Source organism: Lycium barbarum, chromosome 3 (genome assembly GCF_019175385.1).
Source record: "Lycium barbarum isolate Lr01 chromosome 3, ASM1917538v2, whole genome shotgun sequence".
NCBI lineage: Eukaryota > Viridiplantae > Streptophyta > Magnoliopsida > Solanales > Solanaceae > Lycium > Lycium barbarum.
The window spans coordinates 131,209,684-131,227,182 of NC_083339.1; the positions used below are offsets into that span (position 1 = coordinate 131,209,684).

General features: G+C 33.2%; 1 protein-coding gene across 2 annotated transcripts; it reads right to left on the reverse strand.

The window, feature by feature from the left end:
- Positions 1-1,192: 1,192 nt before the first annotated feature.
- On the reverse strand, positions 1,193-8,516 carry LOC132632564 (E3 ubiquitin-protein ligase RGLG2-like). Of its 2 annotated transcripts, XM_060348549.1 has the most exons (13): positions 8,297-8,516; positions 8,053-8,109; positions 6,470-6,699; positions 5,293-5,377; positions 5,036-5,176; positions 4,847-4,960; positions 4,645-4,742; positions 2,739-2,818; positions 2,551-2,656; positions 2,308-2,435; positions 1,975-2,179; positions 1,670-1,726; positions 1,193-1,582 (listed from the first exon to the last, which is right to left on the reverse strand). In XM_060348549.1, the coding sequence occupies exons 3-13, from the start codon at positions 6,692-6,694 to the stop codon at positions 1,502-1,504; spliced, it is 1,320 nt and encodes a 439-aa protein (XP_060204532.1). In that variant the 5' UTR covers positions 6,695-6,699; positions 8,053-8,109; positions 8,297-8,516; the 3' UTR covers positions 1,193-1,501. The 2 variants fall into 2 exon arrangements, with proteins under 2 accessions (XP_060204532.1, XP_060204533.1); XM_060348550.1 differs by lacking the exon at positions 8,053-8,109.
- Positions 8,517-17,499: the final 8,983 nt, after the last annotated feature.

The window sequence follows — 17,499 nt, forward strand, 5'->3', positions numbered from 1 at the left end:
ACTATGATAGTGATGCAATTATGTCTAAGGCATTTAAAAAAAATGAAAAATCTAGAAATATTGCTTGAATCATGTATTAGACAACTGAATGTTGGTGGATATATCACCAGTTGTTTATGTCATGCCTAACAATTATGCCGACCCATTGACGTCTAAAATGCTCTCGAGAGGTATAATTATAGAACTATGAGTGTCGTAGGTCTAAGGCAAAATTAAATTATCACGGGTAATGGGAACCTTACCTGTACTATTGCTCTACAACAATACTAAAGGTTCAAAAGGTAACAACAAGTTATTCTGTGACGGTTAGCAAGTACTGGAATTTAGTATTTAGAAAAAGAAGGGTGAGTAAAAAAGTACTCTTAACGAAGAAAGTATCTTAACGAAGAAACTAGAATTCAGACTAGGAACTAAGTAAAGTGCAAGAGAAGGACTTGATAAATCCAAAATAAGGACTTGGTCTGAAACTTCACCTATATAAACACTTGAAGTGGTGCCACATCGTCCAAAGTTGGGAGACAAACTTTGTAAAGTGTTTGTGAATTCAGGAAGTAGCACAAGGCCATAATCAGGTGCTAAAACTAAAGGTGAACAAGTTGTGAAGTTGGTATGATTTATGTTTATAAAGTTTTCCCGTCTTTGTCATTAAGGAATTGTAGTTCAATAGAAATTAATCTAACTATCAATTTCAATAAGGATTTGAATCGTTTATACAAGTAGAAGCTTCAACTCGAAAGAGACCTACTATAAGCATAAATCTCATAAACAGCATCAATCACCAAGTAAATGGGGGATTGTAATATTAGTTAGTGTTGATGAGTTAGCTCAGATGCAAAAAAGTTACATTTTCCAGAAAATAAAGTCACTTTTTTATAGAAAAGAAAGTCATATTTTTCAAAGAAAAAAGTCACTCTTTTCGGAAAAGAAAAATTACTCTAAAAGATGTGTTTGCTACGAAAAGTCTCTTCGAACAGATGTGTCTGTTGCGAACAGATTCCGAAGGTATTCGAATTAATTGCTGATATTCGAATTTCGTTGGCTTTGTAAAATCCTGGAGAAATTCTGCCACCATCCCTGCAATAACGATGTGGAATGCTTAAATTCCTTAAGGACAAAGATTACTCTATCAAAGCTGGATTACTTCTTCCCACTTCTCAAACTTTAAGGAATTTAACCATCACAAAGATGCACAGAGAAGAGAACTACATCCATTTTTTACTCAATCTAATAAGTCATCGAAGGCTTTGTCATTGAACACGTGGAAAGCAGAAATTTACTTGCACATTGAGCACCAGATTCAATGAACAATGAGTGGCCTTAAACAAAAATCTATGTACAGAGCAAAATATTGAAATGTATCATCTCTAAATTAAAAAAGACACTAGATACTGCTGGCATTGAGATCCATCAGCAAAAACTAGTTTATGAAACCACACCCTGTAACATAAGAATCAGAGGCTTCTGAATAGCAGCAAATTATTCTTCTGCCGAGACAAGTGACTCAGTAAAGTCTTATCCTGGTTTGAATGCTGTCCCGACAGATGGGGCACAACTGCAGATCTTGCCCACATTCACAACATGTCTGCAAATAAACGCGATTCTGTCAATATATGGTAGATTTGCTAGTGCTACTACCTGAGAAGGAAATTGAAAATCTGTACAACTATACCTGATGTCCGCAACCAAATGCCATGTCCTTTGGATTGGTTATGCAGATGGGACAAAGCTGTCAAGCCATGAAATGTGAAACTAATAGTTAAAATAAAGATTCTGGAATTACATCAAGATATGGAACCAAACCTCAAAAAAGGAAAAAGATAATGGAGATGAATAGTCCAAAACACCTGATCATTGTTGAATGTAAACTGATATTTGACAAAATCGGTTCAGAATGAGCCCTTTATGGTTTATGAGTGATTATCAAGAGTCAAATAAGTAAGCAGCCAACTTCAATCAAACAAAAATTCTGCTTACTTGATTATCTGCAGAACTTGCTGGATGACTTGATCCAATAGCTGAATTGTGTCCGCTTCCAACAGCTGAATTGTATCCGCTAGAAGAAGGTGCACTAGGATGGTAACTACTTTTTTGTGATGGTTTTGATGTTGTGCCAAAAGAAGCTGCACCATAGCGAGGAGGGTGGAGAGGAATCCTGTCAATTTCATTACCTCTACGAGCACTGCTCAAAAAGTGAAAACCAGTTAAGAAATAAAATGAACACTGACTGAAGAGTGAAGTAGAAAATAAACTGAAATTAAATTTCAGTATCAACTAGTAACAGATTAACAATACGAGTTAAATTTGTACCCCAGAATGTTCAGCTCCAGAGTTGCTTTGTACTGAGAAGGTATTTCCATCAATGCTGATAAGGCAAACTCTGCTTCTTTCCTAGACCGATCCACATTTTTTGACATGATATCTGTAAAATTAACAAACTAAAGAAAACAAAACAAAGTTTTTGACACATATGGAAATCAGAACTTTGAGGCAATAAGAGATAACAAATCAATACCATCAAGAAAAGGAGAAGAAGCAGCAGTAGTTACTTGCCTGGAAATTGTCAAAGGCTCGAGCAGGGATATTGTCATCAAATTCCCTCATCATGTCCCATGGCCCATCTCCAACCCCAACCAAAATAATTGACAAGGGGTATTGACTGCAAATAAAGATCAAGAGATTTCAAGAAAAAATTGGAAATAGCATCATAAAAGAAAATTTTCTTGCAGTAAAAATGTTACCTAGCTTTAACAATTGCTTCAACTGTTCTCTTCTCTTGAGGGCTTAATTGACCATTCGCAGTATCTACACTTCTTGTAACCTGTAACCATCTCTTTCATTTTAGATAAGCTATCAATAAACTAGTCTAGCTGGAACTTGTTAATTGCAGCATTTGCATGTAAAGCGGGTTGGTCATATTTTGTGTTGCTTATAATCATGAGTACACAGATTCATCTTTATTTCCAACATTGGTACATTCTTTAGTCTCATGACAGGTTATATTATCTGCAAAAGCCAGATAATGTTCTTACACCAAAATTCTGTGAAAGAATTCACTCAAGGATCTATGGCATTATTTTCCCTTTTCATAGGACAGTGTAAGCTGAAATGGTCGTAGTATATGTCACTACAAATCTTTCTCTTGTCCTTCTATCAAAAACAAGATGCACGTCCAAACCTATGGATTAGGCACAAAAGCTCATCTGAAAGTATCGCAATGTCAATTTCTTTGAAGAACCATGCATTGCTTCTTCTTTTTTGATCAAGTAACCATGTATTGCTTCTTAAGGTGAACATTTTGGCAGAAAAACCTATTTTCGAGATCTCCAAAAGTCTGTGAGAATCTAAAAGGGTGCAATTACAACTTGCAAGAGAACCTGAATATATTCTTAATACAGGAAATTTTACAGCATGAGGAACCTGAAGATGGCCACGACTACCAACAGCTTTACCCTTACTAACTTTCATCTAGGCAATCAAATTACTATTTCTGTTTGGCTAGCCTCCAACCAACCCAACCATTCCTTGGGAGTGACAAGCACAATGTTGAGGGTGGATACTTTTGATCTCTACTTCCAGGCACTGCTTGCCCACTATACCAGTGGCATGTACACACATATTTGGCACAAATCTGAAGACTTCTTTTTTTACTAAAGTTTCTACACCCAACACCAGGTATTTCAGCCTAGGGCAGTATCAAATCTTTCAGCTTTCTTATGATATCTAAGATCGAAATCTTAAGTCATTTTTAAAATCTACTTCATCTGTTTCCTATGTAGATTACAACTACCCGTCAACCGATTTGTACAGAAGAGTGAACATAGAACATTCCCAAAATCAGTATTAACACACCAGGAATTGTCTTAAAAAAGGTTTAATGCATTTGCGGCCCCCTAAACTTGTCCCTTTTTCCATTTTGGCACCTCAACTTAGTTTTGTTCCTATTGAACCCCTGAACTCGTCCTCAAGTGTGTCTATCAAACACAATCTAACTTACATAGTATTCCATCTTCAATGTAGCAACATGCTAATATATATTCTAATTTAATTATGTCATCTTTTAGCTAAGATTAGCAGCAATTGAGAGGGGAAAAAAGAGTAGCTCTTAATTAAGCTAGCAGTGAAAGAGCAGAACCAGCAGAAACCGACACATCCATGACCTAAAGAATAGCTTACCACATGTCTAAAATATTCCTCCACCTTCATTTCCCCAATTTTTTTTATTTTTTTTTGATTAAGCACCGGGTGTCCGAGGCTCTTTGAGCTCCGACTAATCCCGGGGGTGCACAGGCCCTCGGCAAGGAGTTTCCCGCAAGTGCACCACCGGCAATTCAGGGTTTTACCCAGTCCGATGGCCCTCAGGAATTGTTTGCACCCAGTGGGTTTCGAATTTGAGACCTTGAAAGGGAGCACCCCAAGGCTCAAGCCAATTGCCACCAATTTAATTTCTGCTTCTAATAAAAATCCAATTTAGGGGGTTTGATAGACACTTGAGGACGAGTTCAGGGGTTCAATAGGAACAACACTTAGTTGAGGTGCCAAAATGGAAAAAAGAGGCAAGTTTAGGGGGCTGCATATGCATTAAGCCTTTAAAAAAAACATAGAATGCATCTAGTGAACAATATTGTTGTGCTATAGAATATCTACCTGTCCATCCGCTATTATCAATAGAACATGGTATTGACCACCACTCTGCTCAACAATAGTTATTGCCATTTCAATAATAGGAGCAAATGATGTTGGTCCTGTAAAGATAAAAGAGTCATGAAACAGAAGAAGAGATACAGAACTATACCCACTGCAGACCATCAGAAATAGGGAAATACGAGAGAGGAGACTCAAGCTGGACCTGCAAGCCGTAATTGGGGAACTAATTCTCTATATCTACCCAGTACTTCCTCGAATCCATTGCAAAATTTCTCATCGGGATAGAAGCTGAAGACTTCTTGATCATGTGTTGAGGCTGCAAATACACAATCAAATAAGACCTCCGTGATTAAAAAAGATTCAATCAGAAATTAGGTGTTAAGAGAAGTACCATCTCCAAATCCGAAACAAGGAATTAGGTTGTCCTCATCAAATTTTGACAGTGTTCTTCCAATGATCGATATTGCTTGCTCATATGGATTTTGCCCATCCCCAATGTGATGCAAACTTTTCCGGTGGAATGACCTTGCACCTAGTTCAAGAGCAGATTAGATGCCCAGTGTTTTTTTTTTTAGGTAAAGGCAACTAGATTAGATGCACAGTGTTGTAACTCAAATATAGGTATTTCACCACTAATTTAAGTATTACCAGTCCACTCATTGCTCTTGGTAAAATCAATGCCAACAATTAAGTTCGAAGACTCTAACCCAGCACGTGCAAGGGCATCAGTGACCTAAAAAGAAAGTCAGTTATATTATTAACAAAAAAAAAAAAGCTTTATAAGTTCAAAAGCATCATGGTGGAACTGCATCAACTAGTACTCTCAGGTTTAATGACAAAGTTTCCCTTTTTTCTATGGCGCAGTTTCTTTGATGGCATCAAGCAGATGCAACGAGTACAAAAGGTAATAAGAACAAAATAGAGTATGTTAGCTCTAATACATGACAAGCTATGCTAAGATCAGGGAGCTAACAAAGTCCAAAAAATCATCAGGAAAATTTAGAGAGGACAGATTGTACCAACTAAATAGACAAAAGAGCCATAACTGTTCACAAAAAAAAAAAAAAAAAAAAAAAAAGACAAAATAGACATCTAGCCTTGACTCTTGAGGGAGTGGTTTCTCCTTGCCAATAAACTTATGGCTCCACATAACATGTTGGATTCACAAATTATTCACCAACTCTCTCCTAAAATTTGGTGCTTTAGCAGCAGCTTATAGTTTACAACAGGCAACTGGCATGCTAAAAAAGATAACCTTTTAGGTGCAAAACTAATATATATATATATATATATATATATATATATGCGCGAAATAAGACAAAACCAGTTGCTTCACCAAAGAAAGAAAAGTAGTATGCAGGGGAACATTTAGACTCTTTTGCCAAAAGAATAACCACACACGATTCAACTAGTCATATCTGACCATTCCAAACCAGTACAACCAAAATAATGTATCAACTTATCTCTAAAACTGCACATTCTAATCTTACAAAGCAGGTAGTTGTAACAGCATTTAGATGTGGCAATTGGCCGGAAACACATACAAGTATAGCATTTCAAACAACTGCATATTTCAGCATGAATTAAGATATTGCTGATGCCATATTCAATTTTCATTCTTGCATTTGTAACTCACAGATTACAACATGAATATCTTGATAGCATGAAGAACAGATGATTGCTTTCAGCATGTCCAAAAGAATCATGGACAATTCTTAACCAACAAAACAGGTTGAAGAGATTATGTTCAACATCCCGGAGTATCATAAAGTGGCTGAAGTTTTATCCTTTTACCCATTCAGAGATTGAAATTGTTTCACTTTACCTGCTCTAAGCTGTTGTAGTCATCATCTATCTTTGAGTATTTCCTCTCAAGCCTTTTCCTTGCTTCAGGAGGTGGACCACCATATGTTTGATAAGAAGGTGGCGGTGGATAATTGTAGCTTGGTTGAGTATATGGTGGCGGTGCATATGGATAACCTGATTGTGAACTGGAGCCGAATGACGCATATCGACCAGTTGTTGACCTCTTTGAACTCTTGCCACCCATGAAATCTACAGACCAAATCAATTCTTTTAATGACAAACTTTTATTACATTTGTCATCAACAAGAAATTAAACATGGAAGGTTTTCTTAATATAATTTAGCATAGGCACCCAAGGGTGTGGCCTAGTGGTCAATGAAGTAGGTTGAGAACCATGAAGTCTCAGTAGGTATCCCGTAGAATTAGTCGAGGTGCACCCAAGCTGGCCGGACATCTCGGTTATCCAAAAAAAAAGAAATTAAACATGAAAACTGCCCAACTTATAGGCTAAAAGTCTAAAACAGACAGCATGGGACTTCCACAATAGAGGTCTTAGGTTCGAAACCCCCTGCCTACAACAACAGGGGATTTGCCTTCTGCGTCGAGCTCGTCGCACGGGGCTTGCCTAGTGTGGGTTATCTCTCCTGTGTGGTTTGCGAGCTATTGCACAGGAGCAGGGATTACCCTGTGCGCACCCGAAGGGTGGCGGCTGCGAGTTCCCTTGTCATTAAAAAAAAAAAACACACACAGTTCCGCACCAACATATAGGGTCCTTTTACTCAAACACACTCCTAATACGCTATACTTTACATAAACCATTTAAAAAGTTTGATGAGACTGGTAAAATATTATTTTGATGAGACTGGTAAAATATTATCCAACACTTGTAGGTTAAAAAGATCAGCCACGCCTTATGTGGGTTCAACCTCCATGATGAGAAGTAACAACTACTAAAATGGTCAACAAAAGAATGTACTGTAGTTTGCAAGCGAAGAAGTAGGAGGAGGTTTAGCTGATACTAATGAAAGCTGAAAAACAAGACTGTTATAAGCATCAAAGCTCTTCTCCTCTCCGACTCATTATTATGTGATTGCATCAGTATATGTTTCTAGCTTGGCCACGCCACGCATGTTCACCAACCAATCATTAAAATTGACGGATCAACGTCATAAAGCTGATTTTACAGTAACTATAACAGGACTAGTAATGTATGAATATAAGTTTAATAAAACATATATCTTTCAAAAGTTGATCACTAAGTCCTATTTGACATCAAATTTCTTTTACTGAATTTTCGATTACCTTATTTGGGCAGTCAAAGCTTGAACAATCAAATGTGTGTAAATTATACCAAGTTTCTTTGTATATTACCCACCCTACAAACTCACCAGGCCAAAAAAAAAAAAAAAAAACATATACTGAAGAGAAAATAGAAAAGCCCACGAAAAATTACAATAACGCCAAAAATGGTTAATTGCAGATTATAAGATCAAACAACGTTCAAGAATTTAAGAAAATAAATTTTACCAAATCATAAAATATGAATCCAAGAGTATCAAAATTAAGCCAAAGAAACACTTGAATTTCAAGTCAACAACATGCCTGTGGTTTGTAATTATCTGTCAAAGGACTTCAATTTGAATCCAACGTAATCAACACCTTTTTAAGAAGTCAAAAAAAACAAAGAAACATTGTAGCTAATCAGAACAACTACTCAAACCCAATAACATATTATTCAAGCCTATATACTCTTCCCCCACAATTAAAAACCCAAATGTACATTTAAACTTGAAACACTCAAATCTAAAAACAAAAGAAAATAATTAAAGAGAGTATTATGTGGCACCTATTCAAGTGCCGCCCAGTTTTTGCTGCATTACTTGAGATTCTCTCAGTCAAGAATTTTTGTGTGCGGGTTGTGTGTGTTTGGGGAGGGGGGGGCGGGGGCGGGGGGGGGGGGGGGGGGCGGTTCGTGGAGTGGAAAAGTAGATTGGGACAATGAAGCTTTTTCGTTGTTAATGGTTTTAGAAGTGGACCAACCGATTGTTTTTGTTTTGTTATGTAGCGTACGTCTCTCCTTTGTTATTTCTGTGAAGCTTCTCTAGTCTAGTACTCTAGTTTATATATATATATATATATATATACTGAACCGAAATAGGATAACTCCGAATTCAAACAGATCATGGGATTTTGGTCTATCTATATTGTGTCGTAGTCATATTTAAATTGAGTATATTATTAATACAAAAAATTAAAGAATTTCACACTGAGATGTGGAATGTAACTCAATCATACCACATATGAAATAACGCTACAGATATCTCAATTTCATGTATGTTAAACATGGCCATTTTGACTTTTTCAGCTGTCAAACCTTCCTAGATCTCTTCGCCTTTGAAAAGAATAATTACATACTACTATACAGTTTTTTCTCCCAACTTCACGTCATTCCATGTTGAAAACAAATTGTAACAACAAAGTTATACAATAAGAAGATCCTAAATTTGAAAAGAAGGAAGCAAAGTTCTTTGCAGAAACTGTTTGGAGGGGGAGCTCGTTGTTTACTTTAAGTTAAAAAATTCTAGAAAGTATGATTAGGGAAGTGTTGTTTTTTTCCTTTGGAAAACTTCCTAGACTAAACATTAAAACAACGGAACATTAGGCTAAGACCAATAAAATTTGGATTGAAATATATATCGTTTGAAAGACCAAAACAAATAATTACCATACATAGAAAAAATAGAAAAAGAAATAATACCTTTGAAGACGTTTGCTAAATTTTGTTATCTTCGTTTTGTAGTTGCAGGAAAGTTTAAAACTCTAACCTTAAAAAGTTTATGATGAAGAAATAGAATAATGACTTCTTTTATAGAAAATGTTTGGCTCCTCGTTTTTCTAAATGATAAATTCGCGCTGTAATAAGTTAATATGAGATTACATAGTAAATATTGGTCAATTTTTTTATATAAAAAAAAATGGAGATCAAGTTTTATATTTTTTTATACGTTTGATGGGGAGCTAGGATATTATAATTTTTGAATGAATATTACTATTCTACCAAATATAACTTGGTACGATCATTGGCCATTGCCATGAGTTGTTGCTCTCCAAAAAGAATATCCAATATTTTATGTTTTAAAATTCATGCTTTTATACATAAATAATAATGAGAAAATTATTTCGAGTTTTAAATAAACTTATAGAAAACATTTACAAGTTCCTGAAATCATGCCTTAATTTCCCGGTTCCAATAGATAATCAACATCTTCATTACATTTTATTCATAGGAGTGTTGCTGAATAAATCCAGCCAATAGTGCAAATTTAAGTGAAAGTGCTCCTCGAACCAACAATTACTTGCGACGATTTCTTAATTATGGAATCGATAATCCATCAATTCTACTGAATAATGCATGTATAGGAATTCAAAAGGTTATTTTCAAAAATTGTAAAAGTTTTTTTTTTTTTTGGCACAAGTAAAAGTTAGAGATACATGAATAATAAGCTCTTTGAAAGTTCCCATGTAAACATTAAAATCCCAAAAGCATTTGTCATTATAACTTTTTTGTACAGCTAATGTTAAAGTGGCTATCTAGTACAACTTTACTTATAAATAGTAGTCGTGTCCAAGTGAAAGATAAGATGATTATTTAATTTTTTTCATTATTTAATTTTTTTCATAAATATTTTAGTAATTAAACATTTTTTTAAATTGTTTTTATTATATAGGGGGTAGGGGAAGGAGAAACGGAAAGGGAATTACAATATAGAGATTCGAACCCTCACTGATAACATGAAAGTTCATGTAGCCAACCTTATGCTTTTCAATTTAAAATAAAAGTGGTAGACATTCTCTGTTTAATTTTTTAATGATTAAAATTAAATTACTTAATTAGTATAAATATTGTTGTATGTCAGTGTTCTATCATAGTGACAGTGCCTAGTAGGGTAGCTCTTTTTGGATTTTTTCCTTGTTCCGAAAGCTCGTCGTAGCTTGAGTAATTAATTTTTACAATAAAAAGAATTGCAGAATGATACTTTTTCTCCTTTAACCAAAAAAGGGGTGGGGCAAGCCCTTTCTCCTTTTATGAATATGGCCATTGGTGGCGCACATTAGAAAACATTATCCCAGCATAAGAGTTTGGGCTACTAATGCAATATTGGTTCCACAAATTGAATTTCGTATTATACTAAGACAGTATTTCGATACTATTTGTATCTCTCGCATAAATAATATTTATATACTTATTTAAAAAATGTATGTACTATTACTATATTATGTGTAATGCAATTTAGAATAAGAATACATGTAATCATAATTACTGAATAAAGTATCTAATAACAAAAAAATAGCACGTTGTTTTCATGTTTGGTAGTTGTAGCCAAATCTCTAGTTTACTTGTGGATAGGCTATTTCAAAGTTTTAATTTGCAGTCCTACTAGGTAATTGACTAGTGGAAACAGGATAACTTCGATTTCCAACAGATTTATTGATTTGGTCTATTTATACTGTGTCAACTTTTCCTGCTTTCCATATTATTTAGGGGACAAATTGTATGAAAATCAAATTTCAATCATATAAACACCACGAAATTCGCCAAATGTATTATAGTAGTATACTTGATAATGACTTTGAACATATTGTATAAGAATAAGAAATTGACTTCTGCTTCAACACGCCAAAAAACTCCCTATCATAATTTTTTCGGAAATAGCACAGCAGCTGACATGAGTTTAGGGGTCATTTTCATTTTGGATTTTTTTTTTCTGAGTTGGCAAATTACTATGGGCTTTAAGTTTTAAAGGTGTCACTTAAGTTTAGTCAAATTATTGACTTTTCGATCAATTGACAGATATCGAGCCATACCAGAATATGCACTTGTCACTTTGATATTCACTTTGCTTTATTGCATCTCAAGAGTGATTTCAATATGATTTTATTCTCTTTTAACTATAATAATAATATCAGGGAATTTGCGCTTTATATCATTGAAATTGAAATATCTTTATAAATGTGATTTTTGTCCTAGTAATATTTGATTAAGTACGTCGAATTCAGCTAATTGAAGTGTGCATTTTTTATACTTAAGAATGTAAACTTTTACAAATTCTTAAATGTTAACTATTTAGTTATCTATATATTATGTTGAATTTATCTTGTTAATTCATTTGAATGATTAAGAATCTATATAATATAAAGTTAAGCATATACAAGGTGATGTGGCACCTTTTTATGGCCAAGAGGCCTATTTATCTTTTTTTTTTCACCTTTTTTTTGCTTTTTTTATTCATTCGTTGATTTATTATTTTATTAAAGAAAGGCAATGACACAATTGTAAAGGAAATGAATGGTTACATTGGTTTGTAAACGAAAATTCCTTATCATGGCATTTATTTGTCTGCTCCATAATTTTATTCTTAATGATATTCATAACTCCTAATTCCTTTCATGTCTATAACCTTCAAAAAAAATTAATGTATGAATTTATGAGTGTATATAGTATGCTAATATATGAGTTCATATGAATTGGGACTTGTAGTGGTGGGTTGTTGATTTTGATAGAAAAATTCATCCTCAGAAATGTCTTAATTTGAGTGTCTATAAATCATTTATTCTTGAGTAAGACACCTTTCTCTCATGAACTTCGGTTCGACAAATCTTGGATCTCGTGCGAGGTAACTGATTTAATTTACTCTTCATTTTTTTATGTGATTTCAGGTTATATTGTGAAAAAGTATGAGGTAAATATTGCAAAATCACATTTGATGAAAGATAAAAGGCTGTCAAAGATGCTTAAAACTTTAGTCAACTCGCTTAAATCAAGATGGTTCGACTTGAAGATTCAGGTTCCCCGTTCATGCATCTATTTAATTTCTTAAATATCGAAAGCTACGGAGATGTTATAGTATAAATAGTTAGATACACACTGAACAAAGCTTAAATTACGTCTCCCAGTAGTTTGGAGTACTTGATGCCAAAACAGAATATTTTTCTATTGTTTATAAACAAATTTCATCATTAAGAATTAGTTTCTGGTAATATGTGAAAGAAAGATACTTTTGTGAAATAATGACAAAAATGCTTCCAAGAACTTATAATTTATAAGTTAATTAAAATTATTAATTCATTAGTCAATCATGTTCTAATCATTTATTCAAACAACAAGAATTAGTTTAGTTAATCGAAAACCAGACATAATGATAAATAATCAAATTTGAAGTAGTCAAAGCTGAAACATCTTTTGAAAACTCATCATGAAGATAAGGTGTGTATATATATAGATTAAACTTTAAAAAAATTCCCATTTGAATATTAAGACATAAGTTGTTTCGTTACTTTTATATTACCTTTTTTTTGTGAAACCGGTTTGTTGTTCCCCTTCGTCGCGGAAAAGTAACATCTCTAACATTTTTGTTATATATTGCACTTAGAAAAACAATACGTAGTAGTTATTAAGCCATTATAAGAGAATAAAAAAAAGTTTGATGCCATAAAAGATCAGACTTTTAGTATCTAATAAATAATGAATATAGTGAAAGAGGAAAAACTGAATAGTTATATTTTACAGACTTTCGATTTTATTTTTTTAAAATAGGGTAAATGCAGAAAATATGTTCATAAATAGTAGGAGTATTCATTATAGGAAATGATATCTATAATTATAAATGATAAATAATACTCCTATAAAATAAATAACTATTTCACTTTAGGAAAACTTAAGTAGGTGTATTTAGAATAACTATTACGGTGGAGGAGGAATAGTTAAGAAGATATATTCAGTGACTTAGGGCTATTAAAAATAAGGTAGTACAAAATAATATTACTTTCAGCAAATAATGTTGTTAATCAGTGACGGTGTATCTCAAGACTCTTGAAATTTATAATATAAGCTAAACATAAATTGATGAAATAATAAATTAAACTACCAAAAGTGTGAGGCTTTATTTTGATATATTTTTCTGTTTTATCTTTTTATAAGTACTTTTTCTTATATATTTATTTCATGAATTTTTTAATTTTTAATGCGCGAAGTGCGGATTAGTTGAAAAGTGGGCCATGTGGTGACAACTTCCTTAGCAAGACAAAAAGGCAAGGGATTCTTCCTGTAAAATAACGTTTTGTGACCCGTTCAATTATTGAATATTTGAACTTTGAAGACGTTATTTAATAATTACTTAGTTTGCTTAGTCCGATCACAACTACATACTAGTATTACTTTTATCTTTTTTCTTACTTTACTCAATAATCATAAACCTTCCACTGACTTTTGACCCATATGAGTTTTGTCCCTATCACTGTTGAAAGAAATTATTTGGTAACTTCACATGAATGTTATGAGAATCCTCTTTTTTGCTTGTTGATCGGTTTAGAGGATATGGGTCCCTTACTTCTTCCAAATTTATAGTTTTAAAGTCAAATTTATGTAAGGTCATATTTTGTAGTAGTATATCTGTATAGTCAATGCAACTATCTAAATCCCAAGGTTTAATTGCAGTCGGCTATGTTATAACGTGATAACAAGTTCTTAAATATGACCTGTTATTTTATTGAACAAAATCGAAATGTGAGCTTATTTCGCTCCTCTTATTTTTACTACCATCTTTTACTTTTTAAGGAGGTGAAATTCATCAACAAAAAAAGACAGTGAAAGGCCTAAAGCTAGATCGTCATCGTAAAATGTAAAACGGTAGGTAGCCATTTGTGATGACACCGTTGAAAATATAGTAGTAGTAAATTTTCTAAAACTATTTCAAGTTTAGCCACTTTGTTATAAGTAAATAAATTTACTAAAATACTTATAATGAACTTAACACGAACTTCAGACACTGAAGTTCACTTACAACGGTTTACTAACTTGATACCGGCTAACTACATTTAACATTTTTCTGAACCTGATATTAAGGTGGAGATACTTTTAAATGCTACTTCTTTTTAATAAAATGTTAATTCTTTCGCAGAAGTCTTATGTACAAAAAAAGGACTTGTTCTAAAATGTCGAGTTAGAACCTAGTAAGAGTTGTGGTAGCTAAAATATCAAGCATTTAGCTTAGAATTGATTGACTTTTTGTAGCTTTGAATGAACATCCCTGCTCGAGGTTGCATCATACGATCCATTTCCAGCATGATATCCTCAAGCAAACAACCTTCTTCTTGACCTTATAGTGAGAGAAAATTATTGCCATGCAACAAATCATAAGAGCACATATTCATTTGTAGTAGTGCAGACTTTAGACTCACCAGTCTGAAGTTCACTTTAGTAGCTAGTTTAGGGATTTTATTTACCTATTACAAAGTAGTTAAATAGTTAGGTTTTAAACAGGGCAGTGCCCTTACATTTTTTTTTTTTTTTGCGTGGATTGTCCTTCAAAGGCGCTGGTCTTTAATTTTTGCCCCTCAAATTGCTGGTCTTTAATTTCTTCCCTTTACTTAAAAAAGTGGCCGAACATACCCCAAGGTTCTGGGTTTGAACCCTGCTCAATCACAAAAAAAAAAAAAAAAAAAAAAAAAAAAAATTGCAAAGCAAGACTTTCATGAAACCTCTGCCTTAAGGCCTAACTTTTGCCCAAAATTAAGCTTATTCGGGCAAAGTTAGGCTTTAAGGCGGAACTCTGCCTAAGGCCTAATTTTGGGCAAAAGTTAGGCCTTAAGGCAGAGGTTTGCCTAAAGGCCTAATTTGGGGCAAAAGTTTGTCCAAACTTTTGCCCAAATAGGCTTAGTATTGCTATGAAACTCTATCTTGCGATTTTTTTTTTTTTTTTTGACTGAGCCGAAATTTGAACCTAGAATCTCGGGATATTAGGTGAAGGACAAAAATTAAAGATCAGCAATTTGAGGGACAAAAATTAAAAACCATCCCCGAATAACAACAATCGTGCAAATTGCCCGTGCACTGAAAAGCGAATATTTGTGCTCTTACCCGTCCACATGTGTCCGAGCACAGGAAACTCTCTTTTCTTAAAGCCCAATTTATAATAAAACGGGCTTAGATAAAGGGCCACTTAGTTTCAACTTCAAGCCCATTATTCGTCTGCCTCTGGCAAAAAAGAAAGTAAAATTTTCACAAACAGCTACCTTTTAACTTCTTCTAACAACCTATAACTACATGTTCTACATTTACAATTCGTAGCTGGAGGACCCTATGTTTAGCTAGTAGACGCGTCGACTTAAATATAGGATAAATATAACGGAAATACACACACTGAGAAAACTGAAAGTGTTATATTTATGGAAACAAAATCTATTCCAATTTAAATTAAAATCAGTTTTTAATGTTCCCTGATTCATGCAAATATCCTCCCATTCCATATCCGATCTCATATCTCATTCAAACAGCTAACAAAATGTTATGTTATATTGGTGGTTTAATAAGATTTGAAAAGTCTACTTTATATAAACTGATTTAACCTTTTGTTTTGGATTTATGTTTTAATAGTTGTATTTCGTATATATTTTGGCTATATTTTAGTTGCATTTTGACTGATCTGTTAGATACTACTTATTCTGATTTACTGTTAACTATATTTCATATATATTTTACATATATTGGGAGTGTATTTAGATGAAATTTTAACTTCTGTAACACACTGTACATTAAAAGTGGACTTATGGAATATATCTAAGTTATATTTGTTGTATATTTCGACTGTATTTAAATGGTTAAATATACTACAAAAAATTACAGTTATGGTGAAGAACAATAAACACGAATTAACTGAAGAAACATGTGAAAAAAATAAACAACACAAAATCTACTTAAAATGCACATAAAATATAAATCTGGTTAAGTCACGGATCTGTAATAACTGAAAAAAATACAAACGAACTAAATATACTGAAAATACAACAAAAATATATAGGTTAAATACACGGTGAAATGTAAAAATCAGTATAGAATCTTACATTTTTTGGGAATTAGATTTGAATTATGAGTGAAATTAATGAGTAGTTAATTAGAGATAAACAAGGAAGATGAACTATTGTAAAACTGATTTGATATTGGAGGAAATTAAGAGATATTGGGCATAATGACGTGTATTTAGGGGATAGGAGAGAGGGAACTTTTTTTTGCTTAAATTTAGGGTGTGAGAAGTTATCAGATGAGTGGTAAAAAAGTGCTAGCTATAGGAAGTAAATATGTTATATTTTAGCTACTAAATATAATTATTGTAAAGTTTAGTTATGTTCCATAAATAAGTAATAATGTAAGCTATGCCAAGTAAATTTTAGAAAAAGAAATGCCAATAAAGGAATTTGACTGATTAACCCGTTTCTGTTTCTCAAGCTTTCCGAAATTGCTCATTTTGAAAATTACTTTTCTGAAAATAGTTTTTTAAATAAATGTTGTTGTAATGTAGTAGTTTGTGTTTGATCAATTCATTTGAGGGGTTTCTTTTTCCAGTATTTGATAAACAGACTTTGTTTGACCAATGATATTGAAAAAAATGTTTTTGAGTGTCACAGTGAAAGCTAAGGATAAGACTACAAAATGTTTCGGGAAGAAAATAACCAAATATACACTCTAAACTAGACGAAAATGAATGATTCATGCCCTCTGTTAATAGTTCGTTTCAAAACTATGCTGGCCGTCAGAAAATTGGCATATATACTCATGAAAAACGATCATTAATTGGACTGGTTAATCTCTAAACTAGTAGTATTTGCGTACAAGTGCTTGCCTCCATTTTTTTTTCTCTTTCTTCGTACATCCTATATTTTCCATCTGCTTTTGATACTGACTCAAATGGTTGGCACCAGATTAAAGTTAAAATGGAAAAAACATTGGAGTAGCTATTACTGTAGGGAGTAAACTTACCAAATAGGAATATATATTACTCCTAATCAACTGCATATACTTATGCTGTATAATAAAGACTAACACCCCCTTTTACCACATGCCAATATACTCATTACATCACATTCATGTTTCTACTCATCTCCCTTTGTTCCCCTTTTTCTTAAGTACATTCTTTGATCATACTAAAAGGTGTATCAAACTCCGACACCAAAGTAAGTATGGGACACCAAGTGAGAAACAAAGGAAAAGAAGAC

Excerpts from the sequence above, each read along its gene's own strand:
- LOC132632564 (XM_060348550.1), bottom strand. The coding sequence starts at position 6,694 with ATGGGTGGCAAGAGTTCAAAGAGGTCAACAACTGGTCGATATGCGTCA. Across the intron at positions 5,378-6,469 it reads ACTACAACAGCTTAGAGCAG|GTCACTGATGCCCTTGCACG; the intron begins GTAAAGTGAAAC and ends CTTTCTTTTTAG. Across the intron at positions 1,727-1,974 it reads CAAGTTCTGCAGATAATCAA|CTTTGTCCCATCTGCATAAC; the intron begins GTAAGCAGAATT and ends ATGGCTTGACAG.